Source organism: Medicago sativa, chromosome 4, assembly GCF_051527215.1.
Source record: "Medicago sativa cultivar Bolivia chromosome 4, Bolivia_mono, whole genome shotgun sequence".
In the NCBI taxonomy this organism is placed as follows: domain Eukaryota; kingdom Viridiplantae; phylum Streptophyta; class Magnoliopsida; order Fabales; family Fabaceae; genus Medicago; species Medicago sativa.
In genome coordinates this window covers 64,078,148-64,093,079 of record NC_140752.1, presented here as the reverse complement: position 1 = coordinate 64,093,079, position 14,932 = coordinate 64,078,148, and the positions used below count along the sequence as shown (strand labels likewise).

The 14,932-nt window shown below is 32.2% G+C and overlaps 1 protein-coding gene across 1 annotated transcript; it reads right to left on the bottom strand.

Annotated features, from left to right (window-relative positions):
* Window positions 1–9,716: 9,716 nt before the first annotated feature.
* LOC146930666 (putative histone H2B.1) lies at window positions 9,717–10,388 on the bottom strand (the record flags this gene model as incomplete). Its single annotated transcript, XM_085707587.1, has 1 exon — window positions 9,717–10,388. A coding segment is annotated over one exon (480 nt), but the record flags the coding sequence as incomplete, so codon positions are not given.
* Window positions 10,389–14,932: the final 4,544 nt, after the last annotated feature.

Below are 14,932 nucleotides of genomic sequence, written 5' to 3'. Positions count from 1 at the left end.
TCTCTGGTCACATTTATAAACAAAGAAGCATTTTTTAGATTCATTCAACACTTAATGTATTTGGTCAATATATAGATTAAATTCATGCAAATAAGAAAAGCTGAGAAATAGGATTTGAGTTGTTGACTACTCCCTTCGTCCCTATATGTAAGCACCTATTTGATTAAAAATTTGTCCCTAAATGTAAACCCCTTTTCAAATTACTAGATGCGTTTATTATTTTTTTCATAAACATACCTTTAATTAATACTACTAACTTGTCTTTAAATATGAAAAGTCAAATTTCATACACATACAAACAAAGAACAATTTGGTAATATTAACATATAAAATAGACACATTAATTACTGTTCTGGACCGGCCAAAAGGATCTTTGGCCCATTAACTTAGGTCCAGTATCTTTCAAAGCCCAAACTCCACGTTTGGCATTATTGCTCGCAACATACCCTCTCTCCACGAGGGGGTGCACGAAGCAAACGAGACCGGTTCAAACGAACCCCAACATCTCTTTGCACATTCTGCACGTTCCCGCAATAAACTCTCTGGCGGTTACACTTCCCACGATTTCGTAACCGCCAGAGCCAGGTGTGCCTCCTCAACGGATCTGCAGCCCTCCACCTCTATAAATAGGGGACTCAATGCAGTCCCCAAGGTAGAACTCTTTCTTCCTCTAAAACCCTCACTCTCTATCTCTACTAACTTGAGTGTCGGAGTGCCTGCAGGTCCACACCCCCTATCCGCTCCAAGAAGCATTCTGTCGTATTCTACCACCGTCACAACCACCGCATTCAAAGCACCGACAATCACCTTCTGATCAGGTACGATCAATTACTCAAACAACTTTTCTTAAGAAATGTGAAGAAAAAAACAGAGGGGGTTTACATATAGGAACGGAGGAAGTATCTATTATAGTAACATAAGCAATTGTAAAAGAAGCACAAAATATATTCAAATAAAAAGCCAACGTGGTCTCTTAGAATTTGCTCGGTGTATAATTCATTTATTGACAAAGATTAATACTCAAATGAGTCTCTTGAATTTTAATATATCGAATAAATTTGTCCCTCTATTTATTTTGATTCATTATAACTGACTAACTTGTCTTCGTATAAAAATGTCATAGATTAATTTGTGTATTATTTGTCATGGTCCGAATAAGTCGCGAGAGAATTCTGACATGCCGATTTAGATATTTATTCAGGATATTATTAACTAACCAACAATTAACTATGACTACTCCTCTAAAAAAAAAATACTATAATTAGTGATGATAGACTGACTTAGAGACAGACTGACTTAGTGACTTATAAGACCATTTACAATGGTTCACACTCTCAACACCCACTTTTTCTCTTCCCAACACTCCACATCATTTTCTCTCTTATTCAACACTCATTCAACTTTGAGAAATGATATTTGTACAACCATTTTGTGACAACTTTTTCACAACTTTCTCTCTCATACTCTCATTATCTTCTTATTTTCTCTCTTCCTTTTTCTCTCTCCATTGTTTTTAACCAATGAAAAGAGAGATAAAAGAAGTTGTCACCAAAAGTTGTCTCATATAGTTGTTCAAATATCACTACCCTTCAACTTTTACCCTCTCCAATGGTTTTTTCATTGAGAAATGATATTTGAACATCCATTTTATAACAACTTTTGTGACAACTTTCTCTCTCATACTCATATTATATTTTTACTTTCTCTCTACACCCTCCGGTCACTAATATAAGCAAAAATCCACTTTCTAAGTTCATTCAATTAATGATGTATGTAGTCTATAATAAAGACTACATACATCAATAATTGAATGAACCTAAAAAGTGGATTTTTGCTTATATTAGTGACCGGAGGGTGTATATTACTTTGGTTTCTGTGCCAATACATACTTTTCTTTGTAAAAATGCGGTTGTCCATTTGGTTGTCAAACAAATGGATGTTCAAATAACACTACTCTTTTTCATTCAACACTCTACCCCACCACTTTTTATTTCATATTCTTATTTAATTTTATATTTTTGTTTTTTTGATTACATAAAATTACAATTATCGATTATAATTAAATTAAAATAATAAACACTTAACAATTTATTTTTTTAGTATTTTTGGACAAACAAAATTTATTTAAATAATTTATTTTTATTTTCATAACTTAGAATGCAATACAATAAACTAAGATTAAGATAGTGAAAAACATGGTTTAAATGATTATTATTGGATAATTAGAAGAATTCTGGGCGTTGAAATGATTATTATTGGGATCCATTTCACTAAAAAGAAGTTTAAAACTTTTAAAAAAGTTAATAGAAAAGATAATAATAAGATTAAGATAGTTAAAAACTTGTTTTTTTTTTCTGTGTCCAAATCAAATGAACCAAGTCTCTATTTATAGACAAAAAAAATCATGAATTTTGGTAAAAAAAAATTTAAAAAAAAATTAATTTGCAATGAAATAATTGAGTTCAAATTATTAAGATGAGAAAAATTTAGACAGCCAATCAGAATCAGCCACGTGTCACCCACTTATCCACAAAGCATTTTCTCTCTCAGCGTCATGCAACCTGACGCGCTCCTGTCGGCGAGTGTGCCACACGCGCCAGTTTTGGCCAACAATAGCGCGCCACGTGTCCCTCGGTACAGGCTTCAACTAGTGTTGAACTCATTCAACTCCTCTTTCCTCCACATCATTTTTCCCCCAACTTCAACACTCCATTGCACCTTGACCAAGTGTTGAATCATGCTTTCAACACCACCATTAATTCATCACCATTGCACTTGGTCTAACTTATAGTGAGTAGGTATGGTAAGGAAAAAAAAAATATGTTTGATCAAATCAACGATGTTCATGCTTGAGTCGTACTGGGGTATAAATTACAAGAGAAATGATATTTTGACAACCACTTTTTGACAACTTTTGGACAACTTTCTCTCTCATACTCACATGATGTTGTTATCCTCTCTCTTACTTTTTCTCTCTCCATTGTTTTTGACCAATAAGAAGTGAGAAAAACAAGGTTGTCAATAAAGTTGTCATCAAATGGATGTCAAAATATCATTACTCAAATTACAATGAGTCATCATTTAATAAAACAAATGAATCGCATATGCAATGAAAATACAAGCTACTTTGATCAAGAATTCATCCAATCACGGTGTGGAAATAAATTGGAAGCATAAACAAAGAAATAGAACATCATCTGGTACAAAAGCAAGATCAACGAACTATATAGAAAGAAGTGTCTAGTATAGGAGCATTCAACATATCAAAATTTGATTGAGTTTTTCTTTTAGAGTTGAGAAATTGATTGAATTATGTGTTGGGCGGATCCCTTCAAGGCTTGCTGTGGCTATTGCCACACTAGCTCACCAATTTTTTTTTATTTTTTTTTTTATATATTTCAGCCCAAATTTGATATCATATATGTTCAATTTGGAAATATGATTACTTATGATGCATTGGTGTGTGTAGTGGTAAAGTTATGTGTTTCTAACTCATTTGTCTCATTTGTCTTGTCTTGGGTTCGTCTCATTTGTCTTGTCTTGGGTTCAAGTCTTGCCTATTGTTTTTGTCATTTTTTTTTTTGTCGTCTCATTTGTCTTGTCTTGGGTTCAAGTCTCTTGGGTTCAAGTCTTGCCTATTGTTTTTGTCATATTTTTTTTTGTCTTGGATTCATGTATTGCCTATTGTTTTTGTCATATTTCTTTTAAAGAATTAATTAATATAACATAAATGTATAAAAATAAAAACACACGACGGAATCGACACGGCATAAACTTTAAGAATAACTCATCAACCACTAGACTATAGTGTTTTATTTGTAACTTACGTAATCAATATATATATATATATATATATATATATATATATATATATATATATATATATATATATAGGGATTTGCTAGAACACACCCACTAATTTTTATGTGGGAGTGTTTTATATATAAAGGGATACCCTTTTGAGTGAGATTTTTTTACTTCAAATTGACCATTCATTTAAAATATTTTATCTTTTTATAATATTATTTAAGTTATAATTAAAAAAAAAGTTAAATTTCACTAAAATATGAACAATATTTTTTATTTTTAGCGTAGTTAATTTTGCTAAAATAATTCACCACACTAATTATTTCATCCCAGATCCGCCCCTGGTTGTCCTGGTGGGTGTGATGTAACTAGTCTCAAAGTGTTGGAAAGGAGTAAAATGCTCTCAGATTTCTCATTTCAACTGAATAGAAAGTGAAAGTGAAGATTTCAAATTTGTACATAGAGAGTATTATATATAGCCAAATACTCTAACTAACTGTAAAATAGAATTCACAACTAAATTAACAACAGATTGCATTTACAACTGATATAATCTTCAGTAACTAATTTAGTGAAGTCATAATACTGAATTTCAGAATATAACATGATAGTATTGTTGTAAAATTAGGAATGAAATTTCTCCATAAATAATAATCATCATATAAATAAAAAAACATCAATTAAATATTAAAGATAATAAACAAGAGAGATTTAAGAAAACTTATCTTTCTTGAAATTGCGGTGATTTGCAGTCGACATAATCGAAGTAAACAAACACAAAACCATGGAAGGAGATAACCTGCCAAACAGTAATCCATTATATAACATGAGGCGTGACATGGTCACTGTCCTTAAGGATTTATCCGCCTCATAAGCGCATATCCTCCCAGGATACAACATGTTCTTCTCTGACATGAATGTCAGAGGTGACAGAACAGCTTGAATTTGATAAACACAGGAAATGTAACCCATAAACTCAATGGTATTAGACTCATAGAAAAGAGGATTTTTGTAAGTTGTGCATGAGTTTTCATATAAAAGAAAATTGGTGTTATTGGTATTGAAAGTAAAAAGAACGTGACCTCATTATAGGAAAATTGTCAGTTAGAGATAGTCAATTAAAGTAGAGATCAAAGCAACTAAATATATATTCTCTCTACTTCACACAGATGCCCACCCACGTATATATTATGTCTAAACATGTGAAAAACTAGTTCCTATGAAGGTGGTCACTAGTAACCGAAAATAATGAAAGTAATAGAGAGTAAAAGCTATTTAGTAAGCATGGAACGGATAGAACCATTAAAATAGGAATGAAAACCGTCTATGACTTATTCAAAAGAATAATTAATATATATATAGTAAAAATAATAATTAACTTTAAAATAAATTAATTAAACAAAATTCCAACAATCCCCCACAATTTATTTTAAAGTTAAACTAAAAGGTTAAAAAGAGTTTTCCTGGGTAAACATCATAGATGTAATGCATCGGAACGGTGTAGCAAGCTATTGAACCCGTCCTAGACTAATGAGACTTAACACACAGTGAATTGGTTTAGCAAGCTATGGAACCCAAGACACTTGTTGTATGCAAGAGGTCTCACAATCACATTACACCCCCACAATTCTTGTTGTTACGCGGTTGTGCGCTAATAGGCCGTGCGCGTGCCTGGTATTCATGAGTGCTCTAGAGACCCGCCACGGTCTCATGCAAGCGGCCCCACTTGACACTCATATAGGTGATTCCATCTAGTGTATGCTGCAACCATACACCACCCATAAGGGCTTATGATAATCATTAAAAGCTTTTAAAGCTTACCCATCAATTTTATATTATTTAGCACATCTCATCCATTATCATACACTATAGGAAAGAGACAACGTTATTTTAGTGCTAACAGAACTAACAAGTAACTTGTTTTTACCCATTGAACCTTCTTCATGGGATCTCCAATCACAAAGGTTGGGTTCCCATTACTTGTCGTATTCGAGTGGCAAAGTCTCATTTCCCTAAATTTCTTCCCAAGGGGTTTTATATACGGATCCGCTAAATTCACAAATATTGACTAAGACGTCTCTAAGTCAATTAACCTCATATTTCATCAAGTTTATAAAAATAAACTCGGATTACACAATAAACTAATACAAGTCGTTGGCTACTAAACGACAACATGTTCATCAATAAGATAAATTTACTTATAGATTTATTCTCAATGAATTTCAATTCCAATTAACATCATTGCATTATTTTGATGCAATGGTTCATCAACTCTAAATATTTCATAAGTGTCAAACTGACTTCCTTGATATACTTCATCAGGTCTACTTAGATAAATTCCAAGCGACAAACCCCCACATTGGAAAATATAACTATATGATTGGATTTATTATACAGATCTACTTGAACAATTTCCAAATGACAACACCCCCACATTGAGAAAGATAGGTGAATTTCTATTTAAGTCTACTTGAATGATTTTCAAGTGACAACGCCTCCACATTGAGGAAAATAAATCACACATAGGTAAATCAAACATCATTGTATTATTTTAATACAATGGATAATCCATAATATGTCACCAATATTTTAAGGTGAATCTCAATATATTTATATCTCATGAGTTTAACGAGTGCCACAAAATATATTCAGGTCTGCTTAAATTAATTTTAAGCGACAACATACCACCTCTATTGCAATCGTTTCATTCATGTATATCATATATGTATCATCATAAATTTCTCAAATTTTGCTGTCAATAATATAATTAAATAATATTTCACAATAAAAAAAAAACACTCAAACCATGAAGTAATATATACACACAACAAAACAGATTCTCACAATATGAATATTTTATGCCCAAAACAAATGTATTCCCTTGATGACACTAAGCCAAGATAGCCTACTTTTCAATCACTAGTTCAACATTGGCCACCAAATTAAACCTGCCAATTCTACAATCTTAATACAAAAATGCCACACTTGAGCATGCTATCAGATTCCCAAGCAGCGGTAATGTTTTCTCTTAACCATAACTTGTGTAATATCCCAATAATTCATCTTAATTCCTACTTGAATGATCCCTTCATTACTCTCATATAAGTAACTCGACACTTCAAAATTGACTCTGGATTGATCTGAAAATTAGGGCACATCATATACGATAAATCCTTAAGATTGTTGTAAAATTAGGAATGAAATTTCTCCATAAATAATAATCATCATATAAATAAAAAAACATCAATTAAATATTAAAGATAATAAACAAGAGAGATTTAAGAAAACTTATCTTTCTTGAAATTGCGGTGATTTGCAGTCGACATAATCGAAGTAAACAAACACAAAACCATGGAAGGAGATAACCTGCCAAACAGTAATCCATTATATAACATGAGGCGTGACATGGTCACTGTCCTTAAGGATTTATCCGCCTCATAAGCGCATATCCTCCCAGGATACAACATGTTCTTCTCTGACATGAATGTCAGAGGTGACAGAACAGCTTGAATTTGATAAACACAGGAAATGTAACCCATAAACTCAATGGTATTAGACTCATAGAAAAGAGGATTTTTGTAAGTTGTGCATGAGTTTTCATATAAAAGAAAATTGGTGTTATTGGTATTGAAAGTAAAAAGAACGTGACCTCATTATAGGAAAATTGTCAGTTAGAGATAGTCAATTAAAGTAGAGATCAAAGCAACTAAATATATATTCTCTCTACTTCACACAGATGCCCACCCACGTATATATTATGTCTAAACATGTGAAAAACTAGTTCCTATGAAGGTGGTCACTAGTAACCGAAAATAATGAAAGTAATAGAGAGTAAAAGCTATTTAGTAAGCATGGAACGGATAGAACCATTAAAATAGGAATGAAAACCGTCTATGACTTATTCAAAAGAATAATTAATATATATATAGTAAAAATAATAATTAACTTTAAAATAAATTAATTAAACAAAATTCCAACAAGTATTTCATTCTATTTGTTTACCAAACACTAACTCAGTGTCTGCATGTAAAAGAACCGGACTCTATTCTACACGTGGTTAATTTATTTGCCAAATCAAGTTTATATTGATGTGTTAATGCTTGAAAAGTTCAACAGCTAAACCTAGTTTCGACACTAACATTTTGTGATGTAATTCTGCAGGGATCCCAAATCGAAAACCAACTTAACATGACATTTGACCAATGGTTGAAGAGCTATATTTTCACTTTTGCAGTTTATAGACAGACACACAAATACATACGACATTTCTTAGAACAATACCAATCATTGTTTTGTTTATATCTCTAGAGCCATTATGTCCCCTAAATACGATTTCCATAAAGAAGTAAACAAAATTGAGCAATTCTTACATGCTCAAAAGGATTTCTCAAGAGTAATGTGTGTTCAAGATAATTGCAATATTGATCAACATTTATACGAAGGGACCTAAGGAAAAGAGCGATCAACTTGAATACTTTTGTATTTTGCGTATGTGGCTGTGGTAAAAATGAAACTGAAAATATTTATTGGGGGTGGATAAAAGAGTTTAGGAGTTGGTGGGAGTCTAATTTCGATATATTTGTGTAAATACTTGCATTGGTGATTCTTTGTTTTGGAGGTGAAGTTCATCAGGGATTAGGGTGCTATGATCACCGTCTATTAGCAGTAGCGGCTTCAGACAGTGTGGTCTTGATGCTGTCTTAGCCAACGAGCCTATTGTTTGTAGAAAGAAGCTGTGTTGCTGAATTTTTGCCTGGTGTGTGTGGCTACATTGCAGAGTATGAGTTAGTTGTGTCTAAAGAATATAGCTAGCACTGCAAAGTCTTGGAAGCAACCAATTTTACCATTTATGCTTCGCTTCAGCGGACATATTGTGTGGGATACATTTTGATGGGAGTAGATTACTGTTTCTGCAATTTGAATCCTTGTAATTTGATAGCCTTGTAACATGATCATGTGTTCTTGGAGCCGTTGTTTGGTTTGTGGGTTGTCGATGAGCAGAGACATGTTAGGAGACTGAGGAGTGGCTGCACTAGACCTGAGAAAGAACTTAAATGATTCCCGCCCTCTTTTGAAAATGCCATGCTAATTCCCAACTAATTTGCCATTATGTACCAAACTCTTGAAGAAAAAAAACAGACATTCAAAAATAGGCGATCAACGGATTCTTCCTCAGTCCTCACCACAACAGCTAACACAATCTAAATTAGCTTTGGATTGATCTCTTTTTTAAGATTATGTGCAGGCAAAAACATATGCTTTGAAAGGGATAAAATTGTGCCAAAACGTAGTATTGAAATGTTTCATTCTCTCTTCACAAATCACAATATAGAATTAAGTTTGAACATTGTATTCATATATGATATATCCTTGAGCTAGATACAGAATCATCACATCATGTGATTTTCTCTCTAGCTCACACCTTAGAACTTTCGTGTGTGAATGTTAAGAATGCAATACATGTGCTTAAAAGATAGACCTATACTTACGATTCTAATTCTAAAAATACTAGGTTACACAAACAGATAGAAATTATGGAAAGTCTAACTGTACCAATTAGAAACCAGTCCATTGTTAAGCATTAAAGGTCAATTAAAATTCATTCTTCTGACTCAAAATATGATCAATTATATATCATTACATAGTAAAACCCAGATCAAAGAATTCTTCATTATACTAATTCCATTTTTTGCAGAATCTATAATATCATAGTGCAGATTTTATACAATAGCAACATTAAACTGAAACATTGTTGTAGAACCATTTTTCCCAAAGATTGGAACAAACTGCATAAAATGTAGTGCTAAAAGTTCTTGGCATAATGAGATAAGATGGTTTTACTTTTAGCGCATCAGCTTTCTCACAAAGTAAACAAATCAAAAAACTAAGCAAATTGAAACATGCAAACATTTTGTAGTCAAATTATCATTCATTCCATCACTGTCATTATGATACACAAAAGGACCAACCAGTTCAATTACTTCATTAATAATTCAAAAGCAAAAAAATTAAAAATATCTAAGAGTTCCTAAGATCAGATAAAGTAACAGTCCAACTAAGCAAACAAGATCTCAACAAAAGTCAACGAAATTATCTTTGATCTAAGAACTGGTGAACTTAGTCACAGCTTTTGTTCCTTCAGAAACAGCATGCTTTGCCAATTCACCGGGAAGAACAAGTCTGACAGCAGTTTGAATTTCCCTGGAAGTGATTGTTGGCTTCTTGTTGTAACGAGCAAGTCTTGATGATTCTTGAGCGAGCTTCTCGAAGATGTCATTGATGAAACTGTTCATGATACCCATGGCTTTGCTTGAGATACCAATGTCTGGGTGAACTTGTTTCAGAACTTTGAAGATATAGATCTTGTATGTTTCTACACTCTTCTTGTTTCTCTTCTTCTTCTTGTCTCCGGCGGCGGAACCACCTTCCTTGGGAAGCTTCTTTCCGGCCTTCGGCTTCTTCTCCGCCGGAGCTTTCTCGGCAACGGTGGACTTCTTCTCCTCTGCGGGTTTCTTCTCGGCTGGCTTCTTCTCTCCCTTTGGTGCGATTGAATCGAATTGGGGATTTGGAACTTTGAAAAAAAAAAGTTAGGGTTTCGAATTGAGAATCGAAAATGAAACAATTGCTAGAAAGAAGGTAGGTGTGGATGAATTCAAATTGATGCGGTGTGGTTAGTTAATATAGGAAAAGGTTCTCGTGTTTCTATTGGCTAGTGAGGTTCGTTGCGGATCGATGACGTGGTAGTCTTTTAATCCGTTAATCACTTTGCATTGAAACAGTGATGGACGGTCGGGATCTTGCTTTGATTAAACAATGACACGGATCGATGAGCTGGTTGGAAGGACACGCTCTGAGGTGTACTTTTTTCATTTCAAGTGGGACCCAATCCAATTAATTTTCATTGCGCGCCCAAGTAAACCTTTATTGTTTTCCCGGGTTAATTTCCAAGTGAACCTTTCCTATTTTCCCGGTTTAGTTTTTGAAACATTTTGTGGTTAAAAGAAGCCAAACAAAATACTATTCATTATTGAGAATATTAAAGAAATGATAAAACATAATTAACACGTCATTACACAACTAAAGAAATTGATTTTCAATAATAGATAATCATACCCAATTTATTCACCCTTATTTCTCATATCTTAAACATGACTCCTAGGATCATGCATGTAAATCACCAACCACTACATCCACTTACCATTGATATATCTTGTTAAAGGATTTATTCGCCCTCATTATCTGTGCTTTAAATATGACTCTTAGAGTCATAAATGATATTTTTTTTTGAGGGAAGAGTCATAAATGATGTGTGAAAATGAATACTATAAAAAAAATTATACTCTTATCTCATATGAGATGATTGAATTACACTTAAAAATTAAATATGTATTACACTTAAATTCATTTTAATATAAATACATATTTATTTTTCCCCTAAAATAAATACATATTTTTATGATTGGAATTAACTTTAAGTCACCATTTTCAATAGAAAAATCCTTCAACCCACCATTTAAAAATTATTATTCTTTCTTTATAACTTCAAATGTCAACTACAATCAACTTTGAATATTTGGTTATTAATTTTACGATTTTAGAATATACAAATACAAAAATAATTTCTAATATTTTTATTAGTTATATTTTCTTCTTTCAAAAAAAATCGTTATATTTTCTTTTTAAAAAAATATTCGATGTAAATCACTTTAAACTCTATTCTATTTCTAGAAAGAGGCCTAAACCGTCTTATAGGTGTTCTTCACTTCCGTTTCATTGCTCTTATACTTCCTTCGTTTGTGCTTTTGTTCTTGCAAATGTTGAAGGTGTTGGTAAATCAACACATTCTCAACTTACTTACAATCGTAGATGAAATAATGATCATTTCGTTTTGGAATTTTGGGTTTATGTGTTAGAGGATTTTCAATTTGTTAGAATAAGCAAAACTCTCATTGAATTTGTTTGCTCATTTTATTTTAACTAATTCTTTTGTCGTAGACATCTTTCCTATGTATGATTTTTATAATAAGCTCAAATAAGTATATCATAAGTATTCTTATTTTTTGTTTAAAAAAAAGTTTTCTTATTATTATTTAGATCAAACATTTAAATAAAATACTAAATTTAATTAATTCATCAATGACAAACAAACATGTGTCACGTATAAGAATTATTTGTTTACGACTTCTTTTGTGACGCAAATATTAAAAAAACTTATTTTAAGCAATTCTTTGTTAATTATGGTTCGAACCCCGGAAACCACCAAATGCAAGGTTTGGGTTTGGTGGTTTCCGGGGTTCGAACCCCAAACCTTGCATTTGGTGGTTTCCGGGGTTCGAACCCCAAACCTTGCATATATTATGCATTGTCCTTACTAACTGAACTAAGCTCACATGAATTTAGTAACACGTATTTGTCACACGAATGATTTTTTTAATATAAATTGTAATGAATATATTATAATTATACTAGTCAAAGTTACTCTTTAGAGACTCATTTATGGAAAAATAATGAAGTATAAAAAAAAAAAATGATAGTTCATGTGTTACAATTATTCTTTATTTTATGTAAAAGATGTTAAAAAAAAGGAAATGTTAACTTGTGTTCTTGGGGCATAAGTTAAGAAACTAAATGTAGAATGTTTTTATTGGAACTTGTGCATTCAATGCCTTAAAAGTTACAAAAGTTATACTTTTAATATACTCCCTCCGATCCTATTTATAAGAGAAAATTGGGTCAACAAAAGTTGATGTATCTAGTTAAAAATTCAGTCCAAATACATTAACTTTTGTTGACCTAATTTTCTCTTATAAATAGGACTGGAGGGAGTAAAATTTATTTTTAATTTCTATTTTAAGCTCTTTAACTTATGGGCACAAGTTAACATGGCCCTTAAAGAAACACAAATTTTTAGTATTTCCTTAGTGACGTATCTTTGTCCTCTATCTAATTTTTAAAATAAATTATAACTAGATATTATAAGTATTTTGAGTGTGAATAATATTATTATTCCACGAGGAAGAAAGACACAAAAAATTTGATGATGAAAGTTTGTAAACAAAAAAGGTTGATGATGAAAGCTCATTTCTCTCTCCTCTATTGACTTTTGTCGGAACTCCGAACCGTCATTGGAACTACCTTCCTAGTTCCTACGGTGTTTGACGTTGTCTTTCTAAACTAAGATTCGACGTGAGCCTAAGAAATCGTTTATGTGGATGTTCTCATCCTCTATATGTTCACAAGTCTATGTTCTCTTTACTAGTGATTTTCGTAGGAAGATTTAGATCTTCAGATCCTCTTTTTGATGGTTTTAGCGGTTGTTTTGATCGTCAAAGACTCGCCTAGTGCCGGAGAAGCGTTCTCACACTTTTCTCTCTTTTAACAGTTACTTCCTCCGCCATAATTGTTAGCTGAGGCATCTACAACCGTTGTCGGAATTCATTTTTCAGTGGAATTTTGCCACTATTCTTGCAGTTTTCGAATTGATCTATGATGGTGATTTGTTTGTTTCTTTGATTGCTGGTTCAACAGAAGAATTGATGTTAGTGCCCGAACATGTGAAAAAATCATTTGTTCAGACTTTTTCTTCGACCTGGATCTACAACTCAGTTAATTCTCCGTCAAATCTATGAAAGGAAATTTCATCAACATCCAGATTTTTATAATAATTATGATAAAGGTATAAAAGATTGTAAAAACCTAACAACCAAAAACAATCATATCCTCGAGTATGGTTCGATTAAGTCTAAAATTATTAGGCCTAATAAACTCAATTTAAAACTTTATTTTAGTTTAGCTAAGTTACTTATTCATTGGGTCTAAAATTATATTGTACATAAAATTCAATATAACTATATTTATGAAAGTTCATATTGCTATAAACAAACATGTAAATCTGTTTTAGTTGAAAGAGATTGATTTTCAGTGAAAAGGAATTAATCGGTGTTAGCAAATTGGTGCTAGTAAATTTTTATAATAATTATGATAAAGGTATAAAAGATTGTAAAAACCTAACAACCAAAAACAATCATATCCTCGGGTATGGTTCGATTAAGTCTAAAATTATTAGGCTCAATAAACTCAATTTAAAACTTTATTTTAGTTTAGTTAAGTTACTTATTCATTGGGTCTAAAATTATATTGTACATAAAATTCAATATAACTATATTTATGAAAGTTCATATTGCTATAAACAAACATGTAAATCTGTTTTAGTTGAAAGAGATTGATTTTCAGTGAAAAGGAATTAATCGGTGTTAGCAAATTGGTGCTAGTAAATTTGGGGATAATTTTTATTTTTTATTTTGGCTTTCGCACCGGTTTCTGACCCGCCAAAGGTATATTTGGCTTTCGCACCGGTTTCCGACCCGTCAAAGGTATATATATTTGGGGATTTGGGGATAATTTTTATTTTTTATTTTGGCTTTCGCACCGGTTTCCGACCCGCCAAAGGTGGACGACTAATCCGGCTCGTACGTAGAGGCATGCGTACTGGCCAAGCGTTGTTCCCCCTGGGAATCGAACCTGGTATTCCCCGGGTACGTCCTTGGAAGGAGCTCCTTGCCACTGGAGCCCAAGCAACTTGGTTGGGGATAATTTTTAGAATAAATGAATATTAGTTTTGTTTATTAGAAAAAAACGTTAAAGAAAAAAATAAGAAAAAAAAGTTAGAAAAATGACATTTGTCAAAATTTTAAAGTAGAAGAGTAGTTTTATAATTTTGTTGGTAATTTGATTTCTAAAGTTTAATTAGAGTAGATATGTTTTTTTCCATAATTATTTCAACTTTTCATTTTAGTTCCCTAACAGTTTTTTTATTTATTTCTATTCTTCCAAAAGTTTTACATCATTATTTTGTATCTGTTTTTAAATCAACTCATATGTATTATTTGAAATTTTGATTTTTTTCAGTCATGTTTAAAATATTATAAGAATCACTCACAATTTTTTTTTTAACAAAACACAAATTAAATATGGATTTTTATGTTTATTGGGTTTACCTTGCAGTGTTGGCTTGTGACGTTGGGTTGACCTTGTAGTGCTGACTTGTGACCTTGGTGGGCTAGTCCATAGAGAGTTTTGCTCTGGCTTTGAATGGAGCCTATGCAACTTGGTAGTTGGATTGAAC